Genomic DNA, 15,000 nt, shown 5'->3' on the forward strand with positions numbered 1-15,000 from the left:
TGGAGTCTGGCGCCATCCCCGACGAACACATCTCGGCGTCCTCCTACTTCGACGCCGCCGTCAACGCCATCTATGGGAGGTAAGTGAATTCTCCTCGTCGTGGGTTTGGGGGTCAACGCCATCTATGAGTGGCAAGGGATTTCTCATCGTGGTCTTGGAGGGGTCGTAGAAATTAAATGTTAATAGATTATAAGATGTTATGAGATGTTTTTAAGATGTTATGAGTATGTTATGGGTGAATTGATGAAGATGAGAAAGTGATGGTGATGATTATGATTAGGAGTGATGTGTGTGTGTGTGTGTGTGTGTGTGGGTGTGGGTGTGTCTGCTTTATCGAAGGTCTTTATGTCTTGCATCTATTCTTCCTCCTCCTCTCCTCATTTCCTTATTTTCACTCCTCATCTCCCTCCCTTTCTTTCTCCTCTTCCTTTCCTCTTTGCCCGTTCTCCCTCTCCTTCCCTCCGCTTTCTTCCTCTGCTTCTCCCTCTCCCTCTCTCCCCAGTCTCCTCCCTCCCTCCTTCCCCGTTTTCCCTCCCTCTCTCATTCTTCCTCTCCCTCTTTCCTCCCTCCCTCCTTCCCCCGGTCTCCTCCCTCCCTCCTTCCCCGTTCTCCATTTCCCTCTCCCTCTCCCTATCTCATTCTTCCTCTCCCTCTCTCCTTCCTCCCCCTTCCCCGTTTCCCTCTCCCTCTCTCTCCGTCCCCGACCTCCTCTCCCTCTCATTCCCTGTTCTCCCTCTCCATCTCCTTCCCCGGTCTCCCTCTCTCCCCATTCACCCTCTCCCTCTCCTTCTCTCTATTCTCCCCTTCCCTCTGTTTCCCCTTTCTTTTTCTGGGTTCCTCCTCCCGCCTCCACCCTTCTCTTATCCCCCCCATCTCTCTTCATTAATTCTCAACGTCTCTTCCACCTCCCCAGCGTAGTGGAATATGTACATTAATTGTCATTATCTCTCTCTTTCCTTCTCATTTCCCCTGTTTATTTACGTTGTCTTGATTGCCGTTTTTTTTTTAGAAGTCAGAAGGTTATTTGGTTTTGCTTTTTTTTTCTTTCTTTCTTTTCCTCTCTTTCGTTTTTCGGTCCTTATTCCTTTTATTCTTTCTCGCTTTTCTTTCCTTTCACTTAGTCTTTTCTTCCTTCGTTCCTTTTACCCCTTCTTCCCTCCTTACCCCTCTCCTTCTCTCGCTCCTCTCATCTCTTCCGTCTCTCTCCATCTCCCTTCGTTTCCTTTCTTTCGCTTCTTTTCCACCTCCCATTCACTTTCTTCCTCTCTCTCTGTTTCCATAAGTTTTCCTTCTTCCCTCTTTCTCCATATCCTTATTGTCTATTATTCTGTCAATCTATCCATCGATCTCCCATCCTTCTCACCTCTCCCCCCCCCCCTCTCTCTCTCTCTCTCTCTCTCTCTCTCTCTCTCTCTCTCTCTCTCTCTCTCTCTCTCTCTCTCTCTCTCTCTCTCTCTCTCTCTCTCTCTCTCTCTCTCTCTCTCTCTCTCTCTCCCTCTCCCTCTCTCTCTCTCTCTCTCTCTCTCTCTCTCTCTCTCTCTCTCTCTCTCTCTCTCTCTCTCTCTCTCTCTCTCTCTCTCTCTCTCTCTCTCTCTCTCTCTCCCTCTCTCTCTCTCTCTCTCTCTCTCTCTCTCTCTCTCTCTCTCTCTCTCTCTCTCTCTCTCTCTCTCTCTCTCTCTCTCTCTCTCTCTCTCTCTCTCTCTCTCTCTCTCTCTTTCTCTTTCTCTTTCTCTCTCTCTTTCTTCCTCCCTCCCTTCCTACCTCTCTCCCTCCCTCCCTTTCTCCCTCCCTCCCTTTCTCCGTCTCTCCCTCCCTCCCTCCCTCCATCGATATCTCGCTCTCCTACTCACCCCCTCTCTCTCCCTCTCCCCCAGAGCGCGCGTGGAGGCTGGCGGCGGCGCGTGGTGCCCCCGAGACATGATCCACAACAAGGGCAAGGAGTTCCTGGAGGTGAACCTGGGCGGCCTGCACGTGGTGGCCAAGGTGGAGGTGCAGGGGCGCTTCGGCAACGGCCAGGGGCGCGAGTTCGCGCGCCAGTACAAGCTGCAGTTCTGGCGGCCCGGACTCGCCCACTGGGTCACCTACGCGGACGGGCGCGGCAACGAGGTGAGCTGTTTGGGGTCGTTTTTGTGTTGACGTTTTTGTGCTTCTGCTTCTTTCTGAATGGTTTGTCTTTCTTTGCCTCTATCTGATTCCGTTTCTGTCTCTCTCTCTTGGTCTTTCACTTTCTCTCCCTCTCTCCCTCCCATACCTCTCTCTCTCTCTCTCTCTCTCTCTCTCTCTCTCTCTCTCTCTCTCTCTCTCTCTCTCTCTCTCTCTCTCTCTCTCTCTCTCTCTCTCTCTCTCTCTCTCTCTTTCTCTCTCTGTATGCATGTATATATATATGCATTTACATATGTGTGTATGTAGTGTCCACACATAGTTATACAAACATATTGTAGACAGATTCCTAGACAAACACCAACAATCAAATACACAGAAATACCAAACAAACAAAGAGACAAACAAAATAGAAATAACAAGCACACAGAGACAGACAAAACAGAAATAACAAGCAAATAGAGACAAACAAAATAGAAATAACAAGCACACAGAGACAAACAAAACAGAAATAACAAGCAAACAGACAGCACGGACCTTAATGTACCCGGGCCGCTAACTGCAGGGTGACATCGAGTGAGTGTTCTGTGGCCTTTTTTGTTCTCGAGTGAACTCGCGGACCCAGAGAGGCCACGCCAGACCTTGTTCTCTGTTCTCTCTCGTGTTCTGCCTCGGGGAAACTCAGGGCATGCTGTCTTTCGTATTAGAGCTATTGTTATTGTTATTGGTATCGTCATCATCATGATCACCGTCATTACCTTTATAATCATTATCCTCCTCCTCGTTCTAATTCTTTATTTCTTATTCTTATTCTCGTTTTTCTTCGCTTCGTTCTTCTTTCTCTTCCTCTCTTTATTTTCCTTCATTTTCCTGTATTATTATTACTATTATTATTATTAATTATTATCATCATCATCACCATCATCATCACCATCATCATCATCATCAATCACCATCATCACCATCATCAATCACCATCATCATCACCATCATCAATCACCATCATCATCATCAATCACCACCACCATCATCATCATCATCATCATCATTATTGACACTTTTTTATATATATTTTTTTCTTCAGTGGGGACGGTCTCAAAAACAGGAGATGAATAGAGGGGGGGGGGTTGTAGGAGTGTGGATTATTTGCTATTTGTCAACTTTTTTTCTTCATCTTTTAAAGAATTATAATGATAATCGCGTTTGACAGCCATGGATAACGAATTTGGGTTCCTTTAATTCGGTAGACAGAGAGAAATGCCGAGACATACAGAGAGATAGATGGAGGGAGAGAAAATAGAGAAATTAAATATACATAAACAAAATCCAAGAAAGAGGAAAAATACAAGCATAGAGCAGTGAGAGAAAGAGAACAAGGAAGCGAAAGAGAGAGAGAGGGGGAGGGTGAAAGTCGATATAATAATAAAAAAAAGAATATATATATCTCCGCCCCCCTTCAAGCGATCCTTATAATTGAGCTTATCAAAGTATTGATTCCTCGGAGTTTACAGTTACTCCAGCTCTGATTACAACTCCCCCTCCCCCTCCTCTCCCCCTCCCCTCTCCCTTTTCCTTATTAGGGTTTCGTCTCATTAAGATGAAACTAACTCAAATGCCTAAGCGTCTTCGGGAACGTTCTTCTTCTAAGACCCAGAGAAAAAAGGTCTTCTCTCTTAGTCCATGATGGAGATAATTGAATATATATATAAATGATAATACTTTTTGCTGTAGGTTTCTGCTTACCAGCTAACTGCTGTCATCGGAATCTGCAAGACTTTATTTTTTATGTATTTATTCATTTATTTTTCTCTCTGTTGCGGTTGTTTTGTTGTTATTGTTTATCTGTTCACCATTATCTCATTCTCATAGATTCGTGTTCTCCTTTTTCCATTATTCTGTTCTCAGCCTCATTTTTTGTTCGATCTGTACCTCTTTTCGTCTGTTCTGCTTTCTCATCTCTCGCTATCTCTCATTCTTCTACGTTCTCTCATTATCCTCTTTTCGTTATACCTTTCCCCACTGTTCATCACTCCATCCTTATTCAAACCCTTTCTCATCAACTCTCTTCCTTCTCCTTCTCCTCCTCCTCCTCAGTTCTCTCCTCCTCCTCCTCCTCCTCTATTCTCTTCAATTCATCCTCACTTCAAATCCGTTATTTCTCCCTTCCGTTTTCACTCATTCTCAACCCCATTCTCTCTCTCTCTCCAGCTCCTGGAAGGGAATTCAAACACCTACCTCGCCCAGAGTTCTCAGCTGAGCCCTCCCATCATAGCCTCGAGGGTGAGGTTCGTCCCCTTCAGCCACTACTCCCTCACGGTCTGCATGAGGGTCGAGGTCTACGGATGCCGGTACACAGGTTCGTCTCGGAGAATAACGGTCGTAACGGTTTTGTAGGAAGAGGGGAATTTGAATTTGAATCCGACAGTGGGGTTAGGATTTGTTGTATTGCTTGGATTTGTCTTAATTTTTTAAGAAATGAGATTACTTTTTTTAACGCTTAAGGGGATATGTTGTCTATGATTAGTTTTGAATATGATATATTGTGATTATATGTACGTAGCCAAAGGCAAGAGCTTGTCGATTGTCTGTTAAGGAAGAGAGCTCCGACATCCACCCCTCTCTTTTTACACTTCCTCCTCCCCCTTCAGACGGGCTGCTGTCGTACTCGATGCCCGACGGCGACCCGCGCGGCGGCGACGGCGCGCTGCGCGACCTGACCTACGACGGCGCGCGCAAGGACGGCTGGCTCTCGGGCGGCCTCGGCCAGCTCACCGACGGCGAGACCGGACACACCAACTTCCGCGTCGACGCCCTCGGCAGGGGCAGAGGTAAGCAGCGGTTCCATTTCCTTTGGTTGCGTTCTTCCCTTTAGGATGTCTTTCAGAAGGAAAAAAGATGAGTTAGTTTTCTTTGACTTTTTAGGTGATTTTGCTTCGTCTTTGGGAAAAAAGGAGAGGTGATGTAATGGCTTAGCTTAATAGGAAAAGACAAAGGAAAGAAATACTATACACGGAAAGGATTTGTTAGCAGGCGAGACAAGCGTTCCGAAATCCTTTTGCATTTCATCTACAGATCTCTCACAGGGTTTGATATATATAGTAATTAACGTTATCTAATATCGAGGAAGCGATATGAGGTAGATTTAATTTATACATTCTCATTTTTTTAAATTATCCGTCTTCTTATTATTTTTTTCTTTCTTAGTCCTTATTTTCTCTCATTTTTATTGCTGGCTAGTGAAAATGTCGTAGAAAGCATAGGGAGAGGAGAAATGAGATGGAGAAAAGGGGTGGGGCAAGGGGATGGGAATAAGTCAAGAGAAAGGGTTGAGATAGAAGGATAGAAGAGTGTGGGGAGTGGAGAGAGGGGGGGGGGGGCTCCTGTCATGTCGTTATCACAGAAAGTGTCAAGCGGCGTCACGATGGGGCTTTGTTGCTTTAATCTTTCTCTTACGTTGTCGGTCTTCGTTTCTTGTTTGTTTGTTTGTTTTGTTCTTTATCGCTCGCTTGGTTGTCTCATCCTTCTCTTTCTTTTCCCCTCTGATGTCTCTCTTGCTGTTATCTTAATTTTGTTATTAGTTCTATTTTCCACCGTCTCTCTCTCTCTCTCTCTCTCTCTCTCTCTCTCTCTCTCTCTCTCTCTCTCTCTCTCTCTCTCTCTCTCTCTCTCTCTCTCTCTCTCTCTCTCTCTCTCTCTCTCCCTCTCTCTCTCTCTCTCTCTCTCTCCCTCTCTCTCTCTCTCTCCCTCTCTCTCCCTCTCTCTCTCTCCCCCTCTCTCTCTCGCTCTCTCTCGCCCTCTCTCTCGCTCTCTCTCTCGCTCTCTCTCTCGCTCTTTCTTTCTTTCTTTCTTTCTTTCTTTCTCTCTCCCCCTCTCTCCTCTCTCTCTCTCTCTCTCTCTCTCTCTCTCTCTCTCTCTCTCTCTCTCTCTCTCTCTCTCTCTCTCTCTCTCTCTCTCTCTCTCTCTCTCTCTCTCTCTCTCTCTTCCTCTCTCTCTCTTCTTTCTTTCTTTCTTTCTTTCTTTTTCTTTTTTCTTTCTTTCTTTCTCCTCTCTCTCTCTCTCTCTCTCTCTCTCTCTCTCTCTCTCTCTCTCTCTCTCTCTCTCTCTCTCTCTCTCTCTCTCTCCTTCGTCTCTTCCTCCTTTTCCATCTGTCTTCCATCCCCTTACTCCTTTTTTTCCATCTATCTCTCTCCCTCTTTCATCTCCCTTCTCCCGTCGACTCTCTTTATCTCTCGTCTTTCTGTACAAGGCACTTTGTCATGGCGAGATAAAACTAGAGAAAGACTGAATTTTTTTTTCTATTTTCTTTTTCTTTTTCTTTTTTTGTCCTTTTTTTTATAATTGTTTTTTGTCTTTTTCTTTTTTTCTTCTTCTTTCGGTATTTTTTGAATTGTGGTTCTGTCTCTTTTTTAACACTTGGGAAAGCTTAAGTAACTATTTCATGTTGATGTGATAGAAAAAATAATAATGTTCATGCATTATAAAAAGAAAAAAGAAAAATAATGTTGTTTTTAAAGAAAAATGAAAAAGAAAATGGCTTTAGTTTTGTGGTTTTGTTTTGTTTTCTCATGATTTTTTCTAGTTTTGTAATTCTGTAACGTTTAATAGGGTTTTTTAAAAATGTATTTATATATGAACTTACGTCAGTCAGTCGTGAATCATTTTGATTTAATTTTTATGTAATGCTAAATATATGAAAAGAGAATACTTACAATAACTCTTTTTTATAACAGAAGCAAAATAAATGTGGAGAAGAAAATACATGGAAAAAATGAAAAGGTACAAGAAACATTATATGTAATTTCTAAAATCTTCACTGATTTCCCCCGCGGACACTTTTATCATACGGTTATAAATCTCGACTTCCCTGTGATTTGAACTCTAATTATTTCCACGGGGAGCGGGCGAGGTGGGGGGGGGAGTGGGGGGGGTAAGGGGCATTTCCGTTATCTACACCGGGTTTTGTATTTTGTGTCATATTTCTGTTAAATTTCGTTTTTTATTGTGTTTTCCCTTTTTCCTCTGTTCTCTCTTTCATTTTTTAACATTTCTTTTCTTTCTTTTGTGTTTTTGAGACCGGTACTGGTTTGGTCTTCATCTTGTGTGTTTTTGGTCTTTTTCGTTTTATTTTTTGAGTCCTCTCTCTCTCTCTCTCTCTCTCTCTCTCTCTCTCTCTCTCTCTCTCTCTCTCTCTCTCTCTCTCTCTCTCTCTATCTCTCTCTCTCTCTCTCTCTCTCTCTCTCTCTCTCTCTCTCGCATAGAGATTTAGATCGATAGATAGAAAAATAAATAGTAGATAGGTAGATGGGTATATAGATAGATACATAGATAGATAGATAAATAGATAGATAGACATAGATATGTAGACAGATGAATATATTCATATATATATGTAAATCTTATAAGAACTGATACGTAAAATTAAAGGCACGTAACACAGGACCTTCACAGAAACAAAAGTGCCTGACCGTTGCAAAGCACTGACCGACGAGCGCGACATTGCAGGTGTTGACCGTCCCTCACCTGTGCAACGACGCCAAATAAGGAAGAGAGAGAGGACGCCTTTTTAACTGGGAGTTGGGGGGGAGGGGGAGGGGAGGATGGAGGTAGGGAGAGAGGGAAGGGATACAGTGGAGGGAGAGTGGAGGTAGGAGGTAGGGAGGGAGGAAGGAGGAGGTAGGGAGGGAGGAAGGAGGAGGTAGGGAGGGGGGAAGGAGGAGGTAGGGAGGGAAGGAGGTAGGGAGGGAGGGAGGAAGGAAGGAGGTAGGGAGGTAAGGGAGGGAGGAAGGGATTAGAGGAAGCGAGGGAGGAAAAAAAGAAAGGAGGGAGGGATGAGGGAGAAAGGGAGGGATTTAGGAGACATTGTAGGAATGAGGGAGGGAGAAGGGGATGTAAGGAAGAGGTAGCGATTTAGAGAGGGGTGCGTGGGGTTTTAGGGGAGGGAGAAGGGAGGAGGAGGGAAGGAGGGGAGGGAGGAGAGGTGAAGATGTAGGAAGAGGCAGTTTAGTAGTGGAAGGAGAGTGTAAAGGGGAGTAGAGAAGGATAGAGGAGTAAGATATAAGAGACAAGGGGTAAGGGATGAGGATAGAGGACCTGGGTAAAGGAGATAAGTAGAAAATAATTTAGTTTAATTCCATTTGTTACAGTGGGTACTCTTTGCTGTGACATCATGTCTGTTTATTCGCTTTTAAACTACCCCCAAGTGCGAAGAATGGCCGGGGTGACCATCCACTGGCAGCGCGCGGGATCGAACTCGGGTCAGCTGGGTTGCCAGACGAGAACGCTACCGCTGCACTTACAGCACACAAAACAAAGAGGAAGGAGAGAATGGAGTAAAAGAGTAGAGGAGGAGGGGCGTAAGGGCAGAACGGGGGGGGGGGGGGGTAAGGCGGACCCTGAACTTGCGCGCAAAGTTGTACATTTTGTAAAGTTGTTGTTTTCTCTCTGTCGTTGGCAATTATCCGTAGTCTTTTGAATATATGAGATGTTAATTTGATGAGGTATGATGTGGTTGCGTTGGACATGACCAACAGTTGGTGGGGCCAAGGGGGGAGGCGGGGAGGGGCAGGGAGGAGGGTATGGAAAGGGGAAGGAGGGAAGAGATGAGAGAAGGGAAGAGGAGGGAAGGAGGAGGTTGAATAAGGGTAGGAAAGAAAGAAGAAAGGATGGAGGATGAAAGAGGAAATGTATACTTGGCAGAAAAAAAAAACTTATAAAAGTTTGAAAGCAGAAAAGAGACAAAGGAAAAGATATTTCCAGAAAGAAAATTTCGCGCAAACACCTTTTTTTTTCTCTCTCTCTCTTCTCGCTTTCTCTCTCTTCTTTTTGGCAGTAAGAATGTGACAATTTTTATGATATTAATTTCGTTTCTTATGACCAGTCTAGTCGGCGTCTCCTTAAAAGGAATGTCACACGCTGCCAGAGTTGACTCACAGAAATTCTTTGAATGTTCTCGAACGGTCCCTACATTTCTCTTTCATTTTTTTCCTTGTTACTCTCATTCCCTTTCTCTTGTTTTTTCATGTTTTTTATTCCCATAATTATCTATCATTCAGTTTTGTGCATTTCCCTGTTCTTTTTTTCGTTCTTGATATTTTTATTTAATGAATTTATTTGTTTATGTTTTATTTGGAGTGCGAATAAGGTGAATGGAAATGTTTAGTGATTCAGAACCTTCGTTCGAATCAGTGACGAAGTGAGGCTTCGAGACACTGAGGGGCGACAATAATAACGATGATAATAAACATGATAGTAATGATAATAATAATAAAATGATAATGATAATAGTCAACGTGATAATAATAATAATCACAGTACGCACGATCATGATAATTAAAATAACAATAGGAAAAAAACTATTTAAACCCATACACCGAAAAAATGTATTCACGAATATGAATAAAAGAAACACCCGAAGACAATACCCCTGCAAACACGCGTATAAATTTCGACTTATGGTGTTTTAATAGGAAGTGAAAAGGAGGATTCGCTTTGTTTTACGAGCCTTCCGTAAAAGGTTCGGAGCCTCGGTAAATAGTGGTTTATGGAAACCCCTTCTGCTGCTTCATTTTGTATTCTTATTGTTTTGTTGTTGTTCTTGTTGTTGTTTTTCTTTCTTTTTCTTTCTTTATTGTCTTCGTCTATAGTAGTAGTATTTGTATTGTTGTCGCCATCGTTGTTACTGCCATCATTATAATTGTGGTTATTTTTTTTGTGTATGTGTTTATTTTTTCTCTGTTTGTTTTTCTTCTTCTTCCTCCTCCTTTATCTGCCTCTTTTTCTTCTTCCTCCTAATAATAATAATCATCTTTCTCTACCTCTTCTTCTATTTCTTCTTTCTCTTCCTCCTACCTCCTCCTCTCCTCCTTCCCACCATCCTTCCTCTACCCTCCTCCTTCCTCCTTCCTCCTTCCCTCCTAATTATCCTTCCTCTACCCCCCTCCCTTCTCCCTCCCCCTCCTCCTTCCCTCCTCCCCCCCACTATCCCCTCCCTCCTTCTCCTCCCTCCCTCCTTCCTCCTCCTCCCCTTCCCCCTCCTTCCTTCCCCTACCTCCCTCCTTCCCCTCCTCCCTCCTTCCCCCTCCTCCCTCCTCCCCCTCCTCCCTCCTCCTCCTCCCCCTCCTCCCTCCTTCCCCCCCTCCTCCTTCCTCCTTCAACTCCCTCCTTCCTCCTTTGCATGAATCAACGGGGTGTCTTTGTTTATTTGTTTGAGGGTCCTTTATGTGCATTGTTTTTTTTTTTCTTTTTTCTGTATATGGGGGAAGGGTGTGTGTTTCTGCGTGTGCGATGTGTGATTTTTGTTTTATTTATTTGTCTCTTGGTTTGTTAGATATCGCCATTATTATTGTTATTATTATTATTATTATTATTATTATTATTATTGTTATTGTTATTGTTATTATTATTATTATTATTTTGCTGTTATTGTTGTTGTTGTTACTACTACTACTACTACTACTACTACTACTGTTATTAGTATTGTAATTATTGTTGTTACAACTACCTGTATCATACTGTAAATATTTATTTTTTTGTTATTCTAATCATTGTGATTGTTATATAATGATAATAGTAATGATGATGATGATGATAATAGTTAATGTTGATAATAATGATGACGATTATGATAATGATAGTATTTGTTATTATTACTTTTATTATTGTTTTTGTTCCTATTATTGTTATTGTTATTTTTGCTGTTGTCATTGTTATCGTTATCATTATTTTTCGTTTTTCCATCTCCGTACGCGAGCCTTAAAACTGATAAGGATAATACTTATGAAGCATTAATAACAAGTTGAGGAAATTAATGCCATTGGTAACCGTGATAACTCTCCAACAATGGGCGTGAAGAAGAGACATGAAATCGGGCAGACAGCCACACATGGGCGTGAGGGTGGCAAGGGATATGCGCGGGCGTAGAGGTTCTCGTTAGAATGTATGGGCGTCGTTTTAAAGAAACCCCGTGGGCGCCAGAAGGGCTTGACCACCAGGGTGTGGGCGGCAACGAGAGTCGGAGCGATGCGCCCACAGCGGTGCGAGGTCAAAGGTCATTCGTTTCAAATATTCCTCTCTTTTTTTTTTCTTTTTTTTATATAATAGCCGCAGACAGGTGGGTCTCCTGGCCGAGTGCATGCTAAGTGGCTGTTTTGCATGCGGAAGGGGAGGGGGTGGGAAGGAGGGAGGGAGAGGAGGAGGAAGGTGGCGGATGGAGTGGAAGGAGGAGGAGAGGAGGAGGGAGAGAAGTGGAGTGGAGGGGGAGTGGGAGGAAGATAGGTGGTTGGAGGAAGAGAGACGGAGGGAGTGAAGGTTGAATAGGGATGGTGGCTTAGACGGGACGGGGGGAGGGAGAGCGGGAGGGGTAGAGAGTATTGGAGAGGACTCGTGTCGGGGACTGTTTGACGTCGTCGTTTGTTGACGTTTGCTGTCGTTTGTTTATTTATTTATTATTATCATTATTTTTTTTTGGGGGGGGAGGGAGGTAGTAAGGGATTATGAATTTGATTTGTCTCTCCCTCCGCCTTTTTGTCTCTTTTCTCACCTCTCCTTCCCACTCTCTCTCCCTCTCTGTGACTCCGTCTCACCCTCTTTCCATAATCACCTTGTCTGTTTATGTAACTACCTCTTTATCTGTCTATCTGTCTATCTTTTCTTATATCTGTGTACCTGTATAACTTTCTGTCTATCTATCTATCTATTTTTCTGTAGTTTTGTATATCTATCTATCTGTTTACCTGTATATCTATCTATCTGTCAATCTATCTATCTACCTATCTGTCTGTCAATCTGTCTATCTAACCATCTATCTATCTTTCTGTCTATCACCCTATATATCTGTCTGTCAATCTGTCTATCTAACCATCTATCTATCTTTCTGTCTATCTACCTATATATCTGTATCTATCTGTCTGTCTCTCTGTCTGTCTATCTATCTGTCTGTCTATATGTCTGTCTCTCTGTCTGTCTGTCTATATGTTTGTCTCTCTATCTGTCCATCTATATATGTTAGTCTTTTTATTCTTCTTTATCTATGCATCTTACGCCCACATTTAGTCCGACTTCCATGCAACTTCTCGAGAGATCTTCTGCCCTTTGACCCTCTGCCTTCAAGCACGCCCGCACGCCCATGATCCATCTTCACCTCCCCCCCCCCTCCCCACCGACGCCCGCCAGCTTCTCTGACCCCTACCTCCGCCCACGCCCGCGTATCCGTCATTCGCACGCCCATGGGGAGACGTACACCCACGGTCATTAGGTATGCAGCGACCCGCCCTTGAATGCATAGGGTGTGGGCGGGGGTGGGGGTGGGGAGGGGGATGCTTGCTTTTCTCTTGACTCTGTTTATCTTTTTTGTGTGTTTTTCTTGGGTTATTTGTGTTTTTGGTTTGTTTGATGTTTGATTTAGTATCGCTTCTGTTGTTTATTTGTTTGTTTGTTTTATATATACCCCTTTACCCTTGCCCCTTCCCCCCATTTAACCTTCATTTTATCCTCCCCCATTTATCTTTTATCCTTCATCCTTGCCTCCCTCTCTCCCTCTCTCCCTTTCACCCATTGCCTCCCTCTCCACACCTCCCACCTTTATCCTTACCCTCCTCCGTCTTCGTTCACCCATCCCTCCCTCGCCCTTCCATCCTTGCCTCCCCTCTCCCCCTCCTTCCTTCATTCTTGCCCCTCCCCCTCTTCTTATCATTCATCATTACCCACTCTCTCTCCTCCTCCCCATCTTCTCACCCTTTCCCTCCCCCCCTCCCCCTTTATCCCTTCATCACTTACTACCTCCTTTCTCTCCCCTCCCCATATCACACCCTTCCTCCTCTCCCCTCCTCCCTTTTCATCATTACCTCCACTCCTCCTCCCCATATCTCACTCCTTCCCCCTCTTCCTCTGGCCTTCACCCCCCCCCCTTCACCCCCTTCACCCTAAATCTGTCTCTCTGGTCTCTGTATAAATCGCGTGTGGCTTTGACTCTCAGCTTGATCAATGGAGGTGTTGTTGCAAGATTAATGGTGTTATTGTGTTGATATCGATTTTTTTTCTTTAACTTTTGATTTGTTAGTCGTTTTAGGCCCGTTGCTTTTAGCCTGTTTGTATATTTGTTTGTTTGTTTGTTTGTTTGTCGTCCATTTTGTTTTGTTTTCTGTCTTCGTTTTCTTTGTGATTTTTTCCATGTACTAAGGTGGAAATTTGAATGTCTTTTTTATGCATATATTTTTTTTCTCTCCATCATGAGTTATTTCTCTCTTTCTTTCTACCTTTCTTTCTTATTCTCTTTTCTTTGCTTACGATTGTGAGGAAGAAAGAAGAGCGTCCATTTTCCCTTTCTCCTCTTCTTCCTTTTTTCTCTCTCTGTCTTTCTTTCTACAATCTCCTGTATCTATCTATTTCATCTATCCCCTATCTACCTATCTATCTATCGTATCCTATCTATCTCCCCTTCCCTCTCCCTCCTATCCACCTCCCTCCTTTCCCTATCTCTCCCTTCCACTCTCCCCTTCCCTCTCCCCCTCCATCCTCTCCCTTCTTCTCCCCCTCCCTCTCCCTTCCCTACCTCTCCCCCTCTCGCTCTCCCCTTACCTCTCCCCCTCCCTCTCCCCTTCCCTCCCCCTTCCCTCTTCCCCTTCCCTCCCCCTTCCCTCTCCCCCTCTCCTCTCCCTCCCTCCCCCCTTCCCTCTCCCCTTCCCTCTCCCTTCCTCTCCCCTTCCCTCTCCCCTTCCCTCTCCCCTCCATCTCTCCCTCTCCCTCTCCCCTTCCCTCTCCCCTCCCCCTCTCCCCTTCCCTCCCCCCCTCCCTCTCCCCTCCCCCTCCCTCTCCCCTTCCCTCTCCCCACCCTCTCCCTCCCCTCTCCCTCCTCCCTTCCCTCTCTCCTTCCCTCTCCACCTCCCTCTCCCCTTCCCTCTCCCCTTCCCTCTCCCCTTCCCTCTCCCCTTCCCTCTCCCCTTCCCTCCCCCCTTCCCTCTCCCCTTCCCTCTCCCCTTCCCCCTCCCTCCCTCCCCCACCCTCCCCCTCCCCCTCCCTCCCCCACCCACCCCCATCCCAAGCCCGCTTAGAAATTCCGCCGAGACCACGGGCGTTTCTCAGGAAATCTATCAGTGCCTCTTGCTTTTCAGTTTTCTTTCTTTCTCTCTTGTTTGGCTTCTCTCCGCGTTGGCCATAGGGGAAGTGCAGAGATGAGGAGGGAGAAGGGAGAGATGAGGATAATGGAGAGAGGAGGAGGGAACAAAAGAAAGAGATAGAAGGAAGAAGGGTGGGGAGGAGGGTGTGGATTAGGAGAGGATGGGAAGAAGGCTGAAGAGGGTAGGAGGAAGAAGAAGAGGAGGAAGAGAAGGATAGGCAGAAGATAGGGAGGAAGGAGGAGGAAGGTGGGAGAGATAGGGAAGGAGAGAACTCTTTCCCTCCCATCTCCCGACCTCTCTTCCTCTCAACCTCTCCCTCTCCCTGCCATCCTCTTCCAACCTCTCCCTCCCCCACACCACCTCTCCCTTCCCTCTCCCAACCCCTCTCTCCTTCTCTTCCCCTCCCCCTCTCCCTCCCATCCTCCTCCTACCTCCCCCTCCCCCTCCCTTTTTTCTCTTTCCATTATCGCGAGAATGACTGCGTAAGCTCTCTGTCCAAAATTATGCACGTAATATTATCGCTTATGCAGAATCTCCCTCGTGAGTTAAAGATGTGAGTTTTCCAGGTGGGAGTGGAGGCGGAGAAGGAGAGGAAGGGAGAAATGGGAGGGAGGGAGGAAGAGAGGAGGAGCTCTCTCCTCGCTCTTCCTCTCTTTCCTCCCTCCTCTCAGTCACCTTCCTTTTTTCCTTCTTTCTTTCCCTCTTCCTCACTTCCTCCCTCTCTCACTCCCTTTTTTCCCTTCCTGCCTCCCTTCTTCCTTTCTTCCGCCTTCGTTCTATCCCTGTC

General features: G+C 45.1%; 1 protein-coding gene across 1 annotated transcript in view; it reads left to right on the plus strand.

The window, feature by feature from the left end:
- LOC113823917 (discoidin domain-containing receptor 2) overlaps positions 1-15,000 on the plus strand; it is a 78,932-nt gene that overhangs the window by 50,460 nt on the left and 13,472 nt on the right. The window contains exons 3-6 of the mRNA XM_070144771.1: positions 1-79; positions 1,875-2,106; positions 4,309-4,456; positions 4,749-4,928. The exon at positions 1-79 is cut by the window's left edge and continues 24 nt beyond it. Of these exons, the coding sequence (XP_070000872.1) occupies positions 1-79; positions 1,875-2,106; positions 4,309-4,456; positions 4,749-4,928 (639 nt within the window). The remainder of the gene's footprint in view (positions 80-1,874; positions 2,107-4,308; positions 4,457-4,748; positions 4,929-15,000) is intronic.

Source organism: Penaeus vannamei, chromosome 32 (assembly GCF_042767895.1).
Source record: "Penaeus vannamei isolate JL-2024 chromosome 32, ASM4276789v1, whole genome shotgun sequence".
NCBI classification, from domain to species: Eukaryota; Metazoa; Arthropoda; class Malacostraca; order Decapoda; family Penaeidae; genus Penaeus; species Penaeus vannamei.